The 18,099-nt window shown below is 38.7% G+C and overlaps 1 protein-coding gene across 2 annotated transcripts in view; it reads right to left on the bottom strand.

The window, feature by feature from the left end:
• TRIP4 (thyroid hormone receptor interactor 4) overlaps positions 1-18,099 on the bottom strand; it is a 60,253-nt gene that overhangs the window by 32,717 nt on the left and 9,437 nt on the right. For both annotated transcript variants that reach the window (XR_005986261.1, XM_041745651.1), the window contains exons 4-9: positions 17,739-17,951; positions 16,088-16,166; positions 12,627-12,756; positions 10,529-10,744; positions 6,199-6,325; positions 1,459-1,646 (exon numbers count right to left, since the gene is read on the bottom strand). Coding sequence is in view for 1 of the 2 variants with exons in the window: in XM_041745651.1 (XP_041601585.1) it covers positions 1,459-1,646; positions 6,199-6,325; positions 10,529-10,744; positions 12,627-12,756; positions 16,088-16,166; positions 17,739-17,951 (953 nt within the window). In the remaining variant the exon portion in view is untranslated. The remainder of the gene's footprint in view (positions 1-1,458; positions 1,647-6,198; positions 6,326-10,528; positions 10,745-12,626; positions 12,757-16,087; positions 16,167-17,738; positions 17,952-18,099) is intronic.

An 18,099-nucleotide genomic window follows, 5' to 3' on the forward strand; every position in this document is an offset into this window, starting at 1 on the left:
GACACAGAGAGAGAGAGAGAGAGAGAGAGGCAGAGACACAGGCAGAGGGAGAAGCAGGCTCCATGCAGGGAGCCTGATGTGAGACTCCATTCGGGTACCCTGACTTTTTTTTTTTTTTTAAGATTTTTAAGTAATCTGTATACCCAACATGGGCTCAAACTTACAACCCCATGATCAAAAGTCACATGCTCTACCAACTGAGCCAACCAGGCACTCCAAAACAACTATTTTTAAAAATTGAATTGAGAAGAAACGTGAAGCCATAGAACATTAACTTCTGACCATCATTAAGAAGTACAATGACTCAACTTTGTAATACTTCTACTTAACTCTAAGTCCTGCATTTTTTTTTTTTTTAAATTTTATTTATTTATGATAGTCATACAGAGAGAAAGAGAGAGGCAGAGACACAGGCGGAGGGAGAAGCAGGCTCCATGCGCCGGGAGCCTGATGTGGGATTCGATCCCGGGTCTCCAGGATCGCGCCCTGGGCCAAAGGCAGGCGCCAAACCGCTGCGCCACCCAGGGATCCCCTAAGTCCTGCATTTTTTGTAGAAAAGTAATTTGTGGTAAAACAGTTTCTTTATATGGTTACTCAGATTAGGTAGATAGATATATGATAGAAAAACAAAACCACAGTTGGGCTGATGTCCTAAAAAAATTAATAAACAGGCATAAAAACATTGAATTTCAAATAGGATCAAACCATTATTGTTTCTAAGTGCTATATTACAAAGGCAAAGCCAAGAGAAGTCTTGTCCAAAGACTTTCTTCCAAAGATGAAAAAGTGGTATTCTGTTCTTTCTATGACTAGGATCCTTAACCTCAGTTAACCTCAGTTTTTTTTAAAGCTATTCAGTAAAAACACCACTACCAAATCAATACATGATTATATTGCTTAAGGTTCTATGTGGTGAAGAATATTATAAATCATCACCAGATTAGAGAAAACGAATTCTAATCTGTATTTTTTTTTTTTTAAAGAGAAAGAAACAGAGAGGTGGGGTAGGTAGGATAGAGAGGAGAGGGAAAGAGAATCTTTAGCAGGCTTCATGCCCATCGCAGAGCCCAACTTGGGGATCGACCTCAACCCTGAGATCATGACCTCAGCCAAAATCAAGAGTTGGAGGCTTAATCAACTGAGCCACCCAGGCACCTCCCCAATCCATAATTTTATTTTATTTTTTTAAATTATTTATTTATTTATGATAGTCACACACACACACACACAGAGAGAGAGAGAGAGAGAGAGAGAGGCAGAGATACAGGCAGAGGGAGAAACAGGCTCCATGCACCGGAGCCCGACGCGGGATTTAATCCTGGGTCTCCAGGATTGTGCCCTGGGCCAAAGGCAGGCGCTAAACCACTGCGCCACCCAGGGATCCCCCCAATCCATAATTTTAAATCAAGCTTATATCACTGTAGAATCTTCCACTGCCAAGATTCATTTCCACCTTACCTTTTGATCCCTCTGACAAGCAGAGAAGCCCAGGGCTGATGCATAGAGAGGCACCAGCCACCATCAAAGCCTTCCTGAAATTCTTGGTCCTGGATTCGCAACTGGTGCCGATAGGAGTTGAATTCTAGTTCTGATCCCGCTGAATGGAAAGCCTTCTTCTGTGAGGCTGCACCTGTCTGGTCTATCCACTACAGAAAAAAAAAAAACCAAACATACAGTTCTGTCTGACAAGGAAAGAACCTGGGACAGATAAGCAAAATGAGATGAATGCTAATAATGAAGAAATCACATTGGGCACGTTTTCTTAAAGTTTATTCCATCTTTGAAACAAGGCCAAAAAAGCTAATAGGTAAAAGTTCAGTTGGAGTCGTAGGGATGAAAACAAAGGTCCCATCTTAAAAGATAATTAGAATTTTGAAATCTCCATAGCTTCCTAATTCCAGCAACAACACAACTAGTAGACTAAGTACAACATCTGTAACTATTTCTACTTTATACTTATTAATGATCCCTGTTGGTTTGGGCAATTTCCAAACATTAATTCCATCAAACAAAGGTTCAACATTTTGGTCCACACACTTTTCATGTGTTTAGGGGCAGTGTCGCATGCTGGCATCATGATAAGGCCAAACAGATACCATCACAGGCAGCAGTTCTATTGGATGCGTGACATATTCTCTTGCCCTGAAATGAATAATCTGGTCCTTAAAAAGACAGGACAGCACTACTGAAACAGGGCTCCCATCACATAAAGAGAAAAGTAGAAGACAGAGATAATAGAGGAAACTGGGAGTAATTCTGTCACAGAATGACAAAGGTTAAGGTTTCTTGAGAACAAGAAGACTGCTCCAAAAACAAAAACAAAACAAAAACAAAAACAAAAGGCTTAAAAAAAGCTATTCAGTAAATAGCTTTTACTATTTACTAAAAAAAATTTTTTTTCCAGGTTTTTGTACAGATTTAATCTCTGAAAGCTCACAGTGTGGGGAACACTAAATGGGTTATAAATAGGAGCAGTTCCTTTGGACAGAGGCAGCTGTGAGGAGCTGAACTGACAGCCCACCCTCCCTAAGAGGTGTCTCTACTTACACTCATCCAGAGAGTCAGTTGTCCCCCATTCTCCCCAAAATGTTACCCTACTGGGTTCACAAGAGGGTGTGTATATGGGGTTGTTAGGTACTAAGGGTTGGGAAAGGAGAGGACAGGCTCTTAATAAATACCTGTTGAATTATAAAGATAATTGGATCTGTTATCTACCAAAACTGAATAGACATGAGAAAAAGGCTTTTTTTTTAGAAGAGCAAAAATTACCCATAGATCCACAAACTCCACCTTTTCAGCATCTCTTCTAGCTCACAAGATGGTGAGGAGGTGTATAATTTATAGGAGAAAAAAATCAACTAGAGTGGTAGTTTAGAGACTCTAAGCAATCATTTAACCTCTAACAGTTTCAGTTTTCTCAACTATAAAATGAGAGGGTTGGACTAAATTAATCTCTAAGAATCCTTCTGTAATAAAAAATTTATGGTTCTAATCAACTGCATCATATCTTAAAAAATATATTTATTGAGTACTTGACTATGTGAAAAGCATATAAAATACAAAAAAATACATTTCTTTCTTTCAAGGAATTTATAATCCCAGTAGAAGACAAACACAAAAAAAAATAAAAATAAAAAAAATAAAAAAAATAAAAAAAATAAAAAGAAGACAAACACATAAATAGCTATCTAAAACATAAAGCAGGGGGGATCCCTGAGTGGCTCAGAAGTTTAGCGCCTGCCTTTGGCCCAGGGTGCAATCCTGGAGTCCCGGGATCCAGTCCCACGTCAGGCTCCCGGCATGGAGCCTGCTTCTCCCTCCTCCTGTGTCTCTGCCTCTCTCTCTCTCTGTCTAGGTCTATCATAAATAAATAAATGAATGAATGAATGAATGAATGAATCTTAAAAAAAAAACATAAAGCAGAATACATTAAACACTACACAGGTATAGAATTCCTTAACTTGGGCAGCCCCGGTGGCGCAGCGGTTTAGCGCCACCTGCAGCCTGGGGTGTGATCCTGGAGACCCGGGATGGAGTCCCACATCGGGCTCCCTGCATGGAGCCTGCTTCTCCCTCTGCCTGTGTCTCTGCCTCTCTGCCTGCCTCTCTCTCTCTGCCTCTGAATAAATTAAAAAAAAAAAAAGAAGTCCTTAACGCAAATACAGAGGAGAAATAAGTGATTTCATAAATGTTTTGGTATTTGAACAATTCTGAGGTACATATTCTGTTTTCTTTACTATAGTTCCAGTTTATATTATCTGTTTCTATATTCCCAGAGCCACTTTCCTAAATTAATCTCTTATCTTTCAATAATATTATTCTAAAGCCTACTAACTGGTCTCTTCATCTACATTTTTAGCCTTTAAATAACTATCTGCTGCCCAACTAGTGTTACAACACTAAATTGGCCCTTCATCATCTCCCCACGGTACTACTGCAATAACCTTCTCAGGAATTTACTTGCTTCTAGTCTTACTCCCCTTTCCAACATGTTCTCTATACAGGCATGAAGTCAAGTGAATATTCTGCTAAAATTCTCCAAGGACTTCTCTTCACCTGCTCTGGAATAAAACCAGACTCCTTAGCCTGAGACTTAAAGGCTTTCATGGCAAGATGTGGCTTACTGTACTCGGCTGAGTACCATCCCCTCTAAAATTTATGTCTACCCATGACATGTGAAAGTGACCTTATTTGGAAATAATCTTTGCAGAAGTCATCAGATTATGATAAGGTCATGCTAGGTGGACCCCAAGTCCAGTGACTGGTCATGCTAGGTGGACCCCAAGTCCAATGACTTCCTCTTATAAAAGTGAAGAATATCTAGAGACAAAAACATACAGGGAAGAAGACCATGTGAAAATGGAGGTAGACATCATAATGATGCAGCTACAAATCAAGGGATGCCTGGAGCCACCAAAAGCTCAAAGAGGCAAAGAAGTATTCTCCCGTAGAGCCTTCAGAGGGAGTGTGGCCCTGCCAATACCTTGATTTTGGTTTTATGGAACTGTGAAGGAATTATTTCTTTTGTCTTAACACAACTAACTAATTGTGATACTTTGTTATGGCTGCCTTGGGAAACTAATATACCTACTAGTCCATCTTAACTTTTTTTTCATCTCAATGTCTAACAAAACTTATTTACTTCTGGTTCTACCAAACCTACAACACTCCTAAGCTGCTGAGCCTTTGTACATCTTGTACCTTTACCTAGAATTCCCTCCTTAGATTTGTCTCATTGGAAATTATTATTCATCCTTTAAATCTTTTCTCAAACGCTATTTTTTTGGTGACTCCTCTAGTGCATTTATGAACTGTTTTCTGAAGTCCTACTCTATGCACAACATGTGTCTATCATTGCAATTATCTCTTTTTAAATTGAAGTATAATTAACATATAGTGTTATATGCAACTATCTTAAGGAATTGAAATTACTTGTACTCAAACATGTCTTCTCAGTAAATCTGAAGTCCTTAAGGATAGGACCTGGGCCTTTACAACTTTTAATTGCCTAGCACCTAGCAAAGAGCCTGGCATGCATATAGTGCTGAACAAGTATCTCCAGTTAGGCTGTCTAAAGCACTGCTCTGACTGCATCTCTTTCCATAATAACCTTTTATGGCTCACATTTACTTACAAAACAAAAATGTGAAAACTTGCTGAACATTTAATTCTTTAGTGATTTGGTTCTACCTACCTACACTTAACTCTGTTTCTCAGGATAATCCCTTTGATCAGTATTATCTAAGCAGCCTAAATTCCTTTTTCCATAAATATACAGGCCATACTTACATGTACCCATTCTTTATTCTTACAGTTTATTCTGCTTGGAATGTTTTTTTTCCCACCATCCCCAACATCCATTTTCTTGAATACTTACTTTTTTTTTTTTTTAACAAATGGAAATTTTATTTTTACTTTTTATTTTTTTATTTTTATTATTATTATTTTTTTAATGATAGTCACAGAGAGAGAGAGAGAGAGAGGCAGAGACACAGGCAGAGGGAGAAGCAGGCTCCATGCACCGGGAGCCCGACGTGGGATTCGATCCCGGGTCTCCAGGATCGCGCCCTGGGCCAAAGGCAGGCGCCAAACCGCTGCGCCACCCAGGGATCCCTTGAATACTTACTTTTAATGAATATAGCTTCCCTAGAAAAGCCTCTCTTATTCTCCTCAACTAGAAGCAGCATTTCTTTCTTCTGGGTTTCCACCATACCTTATTTATATCTTTATTAGTATTAGGGCTGCTTATGTAATCTTTTCCCCTGCTAGTGTAGTAGTTGTTTGACGATAGAAGTAGTATACAGTTTATCACTTACTACTATGCTTGCATATAGTAGATACTCAATGTACAATGGAGAAATGAACGACAAGAGTTAACGTATCAATTTAAAATACCATTCTCTGGGACTACCCATATTCTATAAAAGACCATTAGCAAAAAGACCATGGGATTGTCTAAATTTCTTAAACAAACTTAAAAAAAAAAAAAAAACCCTCTCGGGAAAAGAAGATAATACAGGTCAACTTGTTAGAAGTGCTGCAAAATATTGGAAAAATAACTGGGACCAGAAAATAAGGTTGGTGGTTGTGTTGAAACAGCAGATTGGTATCTAAAGCCTGTGAAACAGGCACACTTGAAAGGATAAGGATCTGGGCCCAAACTCCTCTCATTACCAGTTAGAGCAAAGGTCCACTAACCTGGGGAGGGGACTGGTACAGGTTGGGATTCACCAGAACTCCCAAAGGCTCGTCAGAAGATCTATCCAGTTTGGTCAGTGGTTGGTTCAAGGTTCCATTGGCAATTGCCTGTATTGTCTCATCTAGTCTGTGATAACAAATCAAAGGATGGAATAACTGGTAATGTTCTATGCTCAGAATATCCTTACTTACCATAACATAAAATATTTCAACAGTAATAAAATTTGAAATTCAAAGAAGGGTCCATGGATGACCTTCCCTACTCCACACCACCAACTTCCTTCTCTTCTCTCCAAGAACCCTCAGGGTTATGAGTTAGTAAAAGTTCCAGAACACTAAGAAAATAAGTAGGGCATACTACAATCATCCATCTGTTTAACAAGATTACTAAAAATGCCAAGATAAGAAAACTTGCCTAGAAATAGTCTGACCCACAGAAGAGTATTCTGTAGCAGCCTATTTACTCAACATATTCAGTACTCTGCCCACTCAGGAGTCTCCTTCTACTCCTCCTTGCTGTCCTGGATTCTATCCTTGCTTCAAGGCCCAGAAATTCTAATGAGGCCCTCTACTGGTCCAGCACAAAAGTGCTTACGCCTTTCTCTGGAGTCCTATAACATTTACTATTTAAAAAGTCATTAAATATAGCCCATGTCATCCTGTGCCTAAAGTGTTTGTTATTTATTTTGGCTCTAAACTCACAAAAGAATGTAATGATTATTCATTTAAAGACTACAGAACTCATCCCATTGGTTGGTAAGAGCTCACAGGTCTTGCAGGAACCGTATCTTATTCTATATTACTTGCTGCTGTACTCCAAGTCCCTGCCAGATGCTTGACAAATGTCTGTGGATAATGGTAATCGTGAGGCACAACATAATGAAAAGCATTTACCAGTAGGAAAGGCCATTTAAATATAATTTAATTGAACAGAATTAAAGAGAGATTTGTTAGAAACGTCTTACATGCAAGGCAACTTAAAAGTGTGGAGGAGGGGCACCTCGGTGGCTCAGTCGTTTAAGCATCAGACTCTTAATCCCAGCTCAGGTTTTGGTCTCAGAGTCATGAGCTCAAGCCCTGCAATGAGCCCAATGTGGAGCTTAAGAAAAAAAAAAGGTGTGGAGGACATGGTCTTGCCTTCAAGAAGCTCTGACTCCAAATGGCAGGTTTAAGACAGCTATGAAGATGATGAACAAAACATGGAAAGACGTAGCTATTACTATGATATAGTTGTTGTATCAAGTAGGTAGGTATTTCAAAGGCAAAGACTGGGGGAAAGATTTCCAAACCAAGGAAACAGCAGAAACGCAGGTATAAAGCTAAAGGCAAAAGAAAAAGAATAACAAGAATTTTTGAGGGAATAGGTGAGTCTAAATAAAATGGAGGGATGGATAGTGGGATCTGAAGGAAGGAAACAGATTTGAGACATAACAAATGGGAAGTGTATCTACAACTCTAGAATCTATAAAAGAAGTAATACAAATAGCTAATCAATACATTTTTAGAATATTCAGAATTACTAGCATATAACCAAAGCAAAAAAATGTGAATAAAAATTTTGATGAAATAAATACCATTTTGCATGTGTCAGATGGGCAATTTTTTTTTAATGTTGAAAGAGAGTTGAAGAAACTAGCATTCTGCTACCTGTTTATAGCTGACAAGTCAAAAAATATGCATAATTTAAGATACAATTTGAGATACTGTTCAATTTCACTTCTAAAAGGCTATACCATTTGTTATTGAACATAAAAATAAAGTTATTATAATAAAGGCAATTTATAACTGGAAAATAAAAATTGATGGCGATAAATGAAAAATTCCATCACCCAAAAATACTTTTTTTCTTAATATCCTTGTATCAAGTATGTAATAGGTAAGAACTAACAATTATTTCGAAGTTAATGGTAGAATTTTTTTTATGGAGAGAATATCCTCTGTTTAGGAAAATTCTATGATGGATTTGCCAGATCTGAAAGAGAAGACCAAGGATTGGACCTTGTGGAAAGCATTACTATGCTTACAAATATCTGGTTGTGTGTATTTGAGGAGGGGCTGGGAGGAAAACAGAGAGAAAGAGGGGGTGAGGGAGAGAAAGAGAGAGAGAGAGAGAGAGAGATATCCATGTCATTTGCAAAATAGAAAGCAGTGAGATCCTGTGCTTTCTTTTCAGTGCTATGCTGGCGCCAATACCCTATCTCTGAACTCTATGTTCAGTGACTTCATGTTGGAAATGTGAAATTGGCCATGATGGAAATTTTTTCATTAAACTTTTTTTTTTTAATTATTTATTTATTTTTTAAGATTCTATTTATTTATTCATGAGAGACAGAATGAGAGAGAGAGAGAGAGAGAGAGAGGCAGAGACATAGGCAGAGAGAGAAGCAGGCTCCATGCAGGGATCCCGATGCGGAACTCAATCCCAGATCTCCAGGATCACGCCCTGGGCCGAAGGCAGGCGCTAAACCGCTGAGCCACCCAGGTGTCCCTAAACTTTATTTTTTAGAGCAGTTTTAAGTTCATAGCAAAACTGAACAGAAGGTTCACACATTTCTTATATATTCCTTGTCCCTCATACATCTATAGCTTCTTATATATTCCTTGTCCCTCATACATCTATAGCTTCCTCCATTATCAACCATTCCTCACTTGAGTGCTACATTTATAAAAATTAATCAACCTACATTGATGCATCATAATCACCCCAAATCCATACTTTTGGATTACTTTGCTTTGAGGCTATACCATTTTACTAGTCCCATCCACAGTAAAAGAGCATATCCATTTTCCTATACTCATAGATTATGCGATATTTTATATACACATTTTTTTTTACTTCAGCCAATTTAATGATACACTATGTTTTAAAATTTGCATTTCCCTCTAACTAGTTGAGCATTTTAAAAAAACACCTATAGGCTATTTGTATTTCCTCACCTGTAAATTGTCCTTAGGCTTTGCTCATTTTTCTACGGGATTATTTTGTATGTATCTTTCAATTTGCAGGACATCTTTATATACTATAGATAACCCTTTTTGACTTAAAAACATTTATGGTATTCTCTCAGTTTCGTAGTGTTTTTTTTACTTTATTTAAAATATCTGGGATCCCTGGGTGGCCCAGCGGTTTAATGCCTGCCTTTGGCCCAGGGCACGATCCTGGAGACCTGGGATCGAGTCCCACATCGGGCTCCCTGCATGGAGCCTGCTTCTCCCTCTGCCTGTGTCTCTGACTCTCTCTCTCTATATCTATGATGAGTAAATAAAATCTTTAAAAAATAAATAAATAAATAAAATAAAATATCTTGTCTTTTTGATTTCTGGGTTTTGTATCTTGCTTAGAAAGAGCTTTTTTACACCAAGACTATACCTATATTCCCCTTCATTTCTTTCTTTATTTCTGATCCTTTTGTCTCTTTTATATTTGACTATTTAGTCAAACTTATTATCAGAGTGTGGTTTGAAGTAGAGATATAATGTAGCTTTTTCCAACATGGCATCCAATCATCCCATCATATATTTAACATTTTCCTTATTACTTAGAAATGCTATCTGTTTCAGGGGCGCCTGGGTGGCTCAGTTAGTTAAGTGTCTGACTCTTGATTTTGGCTTAGGTAATGATCTCAGGGGCTTGGGATCAAGCACTGTGTCAGATATCTCCCTCAGTGGGGAGTCTACTTGAGAGTCTCTCCCTCCCTCTTCCTTTCTCTCTGCCCCTCCACCTGCTTGCACGCTCTCTCTCTCTCAAATAAATAAATATTTTTAAAGAAGAGAGAAATGCTACCTGTTTCAATTACTAATTTACACATGTGTAGACACAAGTATACACAGTGCAGATTTGTTTCTAGATTCCTTTACTTTTCATTGATCTTTCCCCAGGCCCAAACTGTACCTCAATGTTTCATTTTTGTGAGAGAGAGAGAGAGAGAGAGAATGAGCACAACCCATGGGGAAGAGTAGAGGGAGAAGCAGGCTCCCTGCTGAGCAGGGAGTCTAATACAGGACTCAATCCTAGGATCCTGGGATTGTGACCTGAGCCAAAGGTAGACGCTTAACCAACTGAGCCACCCAAGCAGCCTGTACCTCATGGTTTTAAAAAGGTTTTTTTTTGTTTTGTTTTGTTTTGTTTTATCAAACTACAGGAAATATCTAGAAGACAAGTTCCCCTTACTGTGCATTTTCAAAATTTTCTTACCTACTCTTATATATTTCTATTCCAAATGAATATATTATTTTTTAAATCAATAAAAATAATAGATCCATGACAGGGGGCAAATCCTTTACAGTCAAACTTCTCCCTTCCAAAACCTTTCTGGTGCTGCCCACTTACTTGCTATGATACTCTGCTAGTGGATTTTCATCTTCCACAATCTTTCTGCCTGCGAAATCAATGGTGATTTTCTTAGAGAGCCGAGACATATGTCGAAATTCTCTCAGCTCCTCTTCTCGCTTTTGCAGGGTCTCCCGCTCAATTTTAGACAACCACTGGTTAGAATCACTGGCAAAGTAATCTGACTCATCATCAATGACTTGGGTCCTTCGAATGCTAAGGAGGAAAAAAAAAGAACACATGTCAACTGGGTCAAGAGGGACTTGCTATCCTGAAGATTATTACCTCAAATAGAGATGCCCAAAAAAGTTACAAAATCAGGTCAAGCTCTGCTTGGTTCCCAGCTTCTGCATGTATCTTATCCCAACTGCAGGCTCAGCTCAGCTCCTAAAATTAATCTCACTCTTAGGCAGAAAAAAAACACAGCATCATAACCCACTGTCCTTTTTTTTTTTTTTACTAGTCCGGCCATAACTGGGCTTCCACCTGGTTTTGCTGCATCTGAGTTCATCTCTTGGCAGCTTACTCAATATCCTAGTCCCTTTACAATTGGGGCCTAGTCTATTCTTGCTATGCCCAATTGCTGCCCTTTCCCTTAGAAATTGAGTTCGATCCGGAAATGACTTTCTTAGAACATCCTACTACTGTACTACTGTAAGTCAGTCTCTGCTCCCTTCCCCCCAAACTTATCTCTAGTCTCTCACTAAAACACTGCGTCAAATTACAAGGTAGGATAATCTAGGCCTATTTCTAAGACCATACCAAAGAAGAAACTGAGAACTAGAAGGAATTTTGATGATCCAACTCTCCTGTTCTGTAGATAATAGAACCTGGGGTTCACAGAAGTTAAGTGACTGCTCCAAATGTACAAATCCAGTCACAAATGAATTCGTGCATAATTACAAATCAGTGATACACACAAGTACAAGGAAATACTGAAATCAGATTTAAATACTGATTTCAATTTTTCAGGACACAGCTAGCATTATACAAGTTTTAAAGTAGTCTGAGAGTGGAAATTTCAGAGAGCTCAGGAGAAAATTGATCCTCTGTGTGAACCTAAATAATGAAACTGGTACCTTGGAACACATAAGAAAAGGGGGCAATATCAGCAGGGAGAGACCCCCTTCTGGTTTCCATTTACCAAGAAATATACTCTACTGCCAATTCTATTTCTAATGATAAAGTTTTATTAGGGAGGGACAGAAATGATATTTAAAGGATTAAGAGTGAATATGAGTTCCAAACCTTGTGATGGGCTTACTTAAGAAAGAGCTTTCAAAGTTCTATCTCAGATTCATAGCAAACAGTTTAGAAGAAAGTGTGTCTAACCAAAGGATTATAAATGCCAGGAACAGACTCCTAGATCAGTTACAATAAATAAGAGATTCAGGGTTCTCCAAGGACCCTCATAGATTCTCAGCTTTTTGAGAAATGAGTATATAAATCCTATTTAAACATTTTCTACCACTAACTGGCTCTCAAATACATATTTTATCCAAAAGAAAAAGGTGAAAGAAATAAAAAAATAGAATTAACAAATCAATGAAACTGTCTCCTAAACAGAATTCAATGGGCTAAATGATAAAAATGTAGGGGTATAAAAGCCAATTTAGGGACATTTTAATATACTGATCATTAAATCAGAAAACAAATTTAGCGTCAAAGGGAAGGAAGGGTAAATCATGCCTTCCCATGAGAAGCCACTACCTACTTTCTCCCATATGCCATTCCTTACAGATTCCCCAGAGCCCAGCACAGCAGCCTACACACAGTAGGCACCCTGACATATGCTGACTGATGGAATGAATGGCTCCAAGCGGGACAACCGGAGAATTCTGTTAAACCAAATCAACTTTCGGGGGGAATACTAGAATCTGCCAAACATTGAAAAATGTTGTAGGGTAAGATCCCGTTGCTGGATTGGTGGGAGCCTACCTTATTCAAACATGAATTAAAAGACAAGATGTAGGCCTCATATGCAGTGGAGCTCTTGTTTTGCTGTGAATCTTTCATACTCCACCCTAAAAACATATCAATGGCCAGAATTTGTGAATCAGTCTATTTCTTAGCATTTGTTATTCTAACTACATCATACCTAGTTCTGTCAAATTCTAACAGTTTGTCTTTATGCTTAATAGCCTTCTCCAGACCAGACTTAATTCGCAATTCTTGATGAGGAAGAAGGTCCTTGGTAGAGATGTCCACTTTTCCAGAATTCTCCGTCCCTGAAATTCAATAAGGAAACCAAATGGCGTCAGCCTATAATATAAATTAGTTGTATCACTGGGCAGCAAAGAACAAAATATCAGAAGCTTTGGCTCTACACCAGATGGCTGACAGCCTTCACTTCAATAAAAAATAAATATACAAGTCAAGCTTTACTTATCAAGCATGGTTTGACACAGCATCGGTTCTCAGTATACATTAGGATCTATTTCTTCCCATATGGAAATTTTTTAAAAAAGATTTTTATTTATCTATTCATGAGAAACAGAGAGAGGTAGAGACATAGACAGAGGGAGAAGCAGACTCCCTGTGGGGAGCCTGATGTGGGACTCGATCTAGAGGATTCTGGGATCACACCCTGAGACGCTCAACTGCTGAGCCACCCAGGCATTCCCAGTATGAAAATTTAGATCACTAAGGGTGCCAAATGTTCAACAATATAAAAATGTGTTATAAACGAACAGCTTTATTGGATAGGCCTGACTATGACCTTTATTTTTTATTTTTTATTTTTTTAGATTTTTTTAACTTATTTATTCATAATAGACACACACACACACACACACAGAGAGGCAGAGACACAGGCAGAGGGAGAAGCAGGCATCATACAAAGAGTCTGACGTGGGACTCGATCCAGGGTCTCCAGGATCATGCTCTGGGCCGCAGGTGGCGCCAAACCGCTGCGCCATGGGGGCTGCCTTATGACCTTTATTTTTATTTATTTATTCATGAGAGACAGAGAGAGAGAGAGAGAGAGGCAGAGACAAAGGCAGAGGGAGAAGCAGGCTCCACGCAGGGAGCCTGAAGCAGGACTTGATCCTGGGACTCCAGGACCACACCCTGAGCCAAAGCCAAGGCCAAATCGCTGGGACCCCCGGGCTGCCCTATGACCTTTATTTATTATTTATTTTCTATTTTTTAAAAGAGTTTATTCATTTATTTATGAGAAAGAGAGAGAGAGAGAGAGAGAGAGAGGCAGAGACACAGGCAGAGGGAGAAGCAGGGTCCATGCAGGGAGCCTGACGTGAGCTGGATCCCAGGTCTCCAGGATCACGCCCTGGATCAAAGGCGGCACCACCGAGCTACCCGGGCTGCCCTGACTATGACCTTTAAACATACTTTCACGGGCAGCCCGAGTGGCTCGGCGGTTTAGTGCCGCCTTCGGCCCAGGGTGTGATCCGGAGACCTGGGATCGAGTCCCACGAGTCCCATGTCAGGATCCCTGCATGGAGCCTGCTTCTCCCTCTGCCTGTGTCTCTGCCTCTCTCTCTCTCTGTGTCTCTCATGAATAAATAAATAAAATCTTTAAATAAATAAATAAATAAACAAACAAACGTACTTTCACACAGCAAAACTAGAAACTAAATAAATAGAAAAATAAATAAATAATGGTGAAAAAAGTTCATATTATCTTCACAGAAAAGAAAACTGAAGTTCAGAGACAATAATAAACTTACTGAGTTACTCAGGCATAAAATAGAAGGTGGAAGCAAAATTTAAACTTCAGTCTAACTCTGGGAAGTCTGGGTGGTTCAGCAGTTGAGCATCTGCCTTCCGCTCAGGGCGTGATCCCAGGGTCCCAGGATTGAGTCCCACATTGGGCTCCCTGCAAGGAGCCTGCTTCTCCCTCTATGTCTCTGCCTCTCTGTGTGTGTGTGTGTGTGTCTCTATGAATAAATAAATAAAATCTTAAAAAAAAAAAACGACCTAAGATGAGTTAGGAAAATGAGGCTATAATGAAGGCTGACCTTCAAAGTCCTGTCAAAACTCTCTTTTAAGATTAGAGAGAGACAGAGATTCTTGTGTTCTGAATGTAAGAAAAACACTTAGTGGTTTTTTTTTTTTTTTTAAGATTTTATTTATTTATTCATGAGACACACAGAGAGAGAGGCAAAGACACAGGCAGAGGGAGAAGCAGACTCCCTGCAGGAGACCAAAGGGGGACTCGATTCCAGGACCCCAGGATCACAACCTGAGCCAAAGGCAGATGCTCAACCACTGAGCCACCCAGGTGCCCCAACAAAGATCACTCTAATTAAAGATAGAAAAAGATTCCTTATAGACTCTCATAAACCTGATGGAGTCCCTGTATTTAAAAAGCCTCAGAGCCTTTTGTGTTTCCCTTCCCCTCCCCAAACCCATGCTCCAAAGGCTCCTGGGTAGCACTCGTCCAACCCACCCTGTATCCTGTCACGTGACACTTAGAAGTATCTTTTCTTATAACAATGACCTTAAAGAAATCCTAAGTGAAAAGATATGCAGACATGTTCAATCTCTTCAATAAAAAATTTAAGTATAAAGATAAAAATATTTGAAATGTCAAAACTCAGTAGTGACAGATTTTAGTCACTGCACTATTGTAGATTGGTACATTTTGGTAAAGTAATACAGCAAATACATTTTAAGTGTCAAAAATTATCACAAAGACAAATACCATATGATTTCACTTATATGTGGAATCTAAAAAGCAAAACAAGCAAACAAACAAAAGCAGAAAAAGACCCATAAATACTGAGAACTGGTGGTTGCCAGAGGGGAGGAGGATGGAGAGGTGGGCAAAAAGGATGAAGGGGAGTGGGAGGTACTGGCTTCCAGTTATGGAATGACTAAGTCACAGGAATAAAAGATACAGCATAGGGAATACAAGCAATAGTATTTTAATAGCATCATATGGTGACATATAGTAGTAATTATACTTGTGAGCACCTCACAACATATAAAACCGTCAATCACTATCTTGTACACTTGAAACTAATATGACAATTTGTGTCAATTATACTTCAATTTTTAAAAATCATATTCTTAAAAAATTTAAAAATTAAATAAAACTTTTTGGTTTTTGTTTTTTAAAGATTTTATTTATTTATTCATGAGAAACACACACACACAGAGGCAGAGACACAGGCAGAGGGAGAAGCAGGCTCCATGCATGGAGCCCAATGTGGGACTCCATCCTGGGACTCTAGGATCATGCCCTGGGCCAAAGGCAGCTGCTCAACCACTGAGCCACCCAGGTGTCCCACTTTTCCTTTTTTTTTTTCTTTAATATTTTATTTATTTATTCATGAGGGATATACGGAGAGAGGCAGAGACATAGGCAGAAGGAGAACTGGGCTCCTGGTGTAGAGCCCAATGTGGGACGTTACCCACATGTGGGACATGACCCCAGGATCATGACCTGAGCTGAAAGCAGATGTTCAACCACTGAGCCACCCAGGCATCCCTGTTATGTGGTTTTAATAACTTAAAAAAAAAAAAAAAACGATTGTAGAACAGAACAAAATCAGTACAGTAGAACAGTTAGAACAAAATCAGAAGATTACTGCCTACCTGACATTAGTTTCTTCAACAGTTTCTGGCTCTTGTTTGAATCACGTTGTAAAATATCCTGTTCTTCACGAGTACATACCTATAAAGTAATAAGAGCAAGATACATGATCCAATAGTTACATTAATTTTGTTGGCCTGATATACCTAAAATATAACCTCAAATTATACATTAGATATGGAAATAAAATAATGAAATTGTTGGTGCTTTTATCCAAACACACCAAAAATACACATATCCAAATGAGTTTCCTTAGTCTCTTTCCAACTCCCCCCCCCCCTTTTTGTGAATATTTTACTTATTTATTCATAAGAAACACAGAAAGAGAAAGGCAGAGACACAGGCAGAGGGAGAAGCAGGCTCCATGCAGGGAGCCCGATGCAGGACTCAATCCCGGGACTCCAGGATCACACGCTGAGACAAAGGCAGACGCCCAACCACTGAGCAACCCAGGCGTCCCTCCCCCTTCTTTTATAAATCATAGAAAAAACTGATCTCACTGGAAGTGTCCCTGAATGACTTCATAAAAAAAAAAAAAAAAAATCTAACCTACCTCCAAATGACAATGATTTGCCATCATTTAGAATATTGAAAAAAATATACTTTTTTAAAAAAGCCTTCCAGTTCTAATCATGAAATGTAAGTCTTATAGAAGAAATTATAAGCAGATGTCTTATTAGAAAGAATCAGAAAAAGCAAATCACAGTGCCACCAGTGAAAACTAGTCTAATTTTTTTATCTATACATATTTCATTTCTTTGTCTTCAAATATTACCTATTTATAAAATAATGAACACATGAAGCAAAGAAAAAGTTCTGTTTATTATAAAATCACTGCAGTTGTAAGAATGGAGGCATAAAAGGAATTATTTAAAAACAATTTCATACTGAGTTTATAAAACTGCAAGACTTCAAGGCCAATGTTTTTTATATTACTCTGCGTCTTGAACTGAAGGACGCATAGGATCTAGTGGAAAATATTGAAGTTGCCTAGAAGTTCCCTCAGTGGCATACAAAGTTCCTGCCAGTAGCTATAGGGAATTTCTTTAGAGAAAGCCCCATATCAGAGGACATTTATTGCCATTTTATGAATTTTTGGTTTTGTTTTATGAATATTTATTTTTTATGGTGGACACTTCATTTTTCAGGTCATCCACCATCCAGGTTATTTTTTGAGTGTACTGAATAATTAAAGGACCTATCAGAGAAGGGAACATAAAGCAATATAAAATGGATGCCTTCATCAACACCAATGCCATTGCTTCTGCCAGCCCACTAAATGGCAAAACAAGTTTTCCAGACAACTCATTAGGGTGTTTATAAGATAGTCATTACTACCACACTCTTGAGGTCATTCTCTCAGACAAACAAGGTGAAAAAAAGGTGTCCTGGAAATAGAAGCTATAATAACCTGTTATAAGCACAAGACTTGAGAGTCCTCAACAATTTATCTACTCAGAACACTTCTCCCTAATAGGCCTCAGTACTAAGACATAGCCTTGGGTGTTTGATTAATCAAATTCCTGCTACTAGAATTTATTAGAAATCTGAGGGAAGAAATTTCCTAAGTAAAAGAGAAATTGCCAGGGATGTGGCAATTTCTACATATTCAACCAAAGGTCAGTAAAATAAAATATAAAAGAAACAATTTACCAGAGTACCACAGAAAAAGCAGGGGCCAGAGCCCTCTTGTTCACAGACAATACGTCCACAGATCAGACAATTATTGATCAGCTTGTGCTTCTGGCCCAGGCAATCACATGGATGGCGACCAGGGATCAGGACTGCAAGCCTGTCCTGTCCCTCTTTTGTGTATAAACTGACAAACTTTGTCTTCTTCTTTAAGGAGTTGCTGTTCTCTTGTGCCTAATTGTACAAAGATATCAGAAATAACATCAAATAGTTATTAACAGCAATGAAAATAATCAAGAAGAGAAAAACCTCAATTCTGTTCTATGACAACTTATACACCACCTAGGAATCATGACAGAAGGAAAGGAGTGGGAGAGATACA

Source organism: Vulpes lagopus, chromosome 2 (genome assembly GCF_018345385.1).
Source record: "Vulpes lagopus strain Blue_001 chromosome 2, ASM1834538v1, whole genome shotgun sequence".
In the NCBI taxonomy this organism is placed as follows: Eukaryota; Metazoa; Chordata; class Mammalia; order Carnivora; family Canidae; genus Vulpes; species Vulpes lagopus.